This window comes from Penaeus monodon, chromosome 21, assembly GCF_015228065.2.
Source record: "Penaeus monodon isolate SGIC_2016 chromosome 21, NSTDA_Pmon_1, whole genome shotgun sequence".
In the NCBI taxonomy this organism is placed as follows: domain Eukaryota; kingdom Metazoa; phylum Arthropoda; class Malacostraca; order Decapoda; family Penaeidae; genus Penaeus; species Penaeus monodon.
The window spans coordinates 22,521,762-22,522,173 of record NC_051406.1 but is presented as its reverse complement, the minus strand read 5'-3'; the positions used below and the strand labels follow the sequence as shown (position 1 = coordinate 22,522,173).

General features: G+C 35.9%; 1 protein-coding gene across 1 annotated transcript in view; it reads left to right on the top strand.

Annotated features, from left to right (window-relative positions):
* LOC119586347 (venom protein 302-like) overlaps positions 1–412 on the top strand; it is an 8,578-nt gene that overhangs the window by 4,483 nt on the left and 3,683 nt on the right. The window contains exon 3 of the mRNA XM_037935059.1: positions 184–187. Coding sequence (XP_037790987.1) covers positions 184–187 — 4 coding nt within the window. The remainder of the gene's footprint in view (positions 1–183; positions 188–412) is intronic.

Genomic DNA, 412 nt, shown 5'->3' with positions numbered 1-412 from the left:
GTGTTCTGGAATCATCTTCAAAGGAAATGTAGCATAATATTTATGTAAGAAATATTATCATTGCATCTTTTTCACATTAACTAAATCATGGCATTTCTGACAAATCCATATACAGCACAGAAAGTCTTAGTTGCGTTGAACGAGGTCAAGGCTGCACTCCAGAGAAAATAGCTGAACTGCAATGCCCATTTGAAACTGTAGTCAATGAGTGTAATGACTGTGAGTGCGCCAAGGTAAGGAATATTTGACTGTCCAGAGTTAGCCGAGTGAGAGTCAAGATTTCCAAAGTATTAAGTAGTTTGTTATAGTTATCCATGTTATAAATAAAGTCACTCCGTTTTCTGTTTTGATAAATTTGTACGAGTGACTAGAACAGTGGTTCTCAAAATGGAAGCCCACAAGGAATAAAATA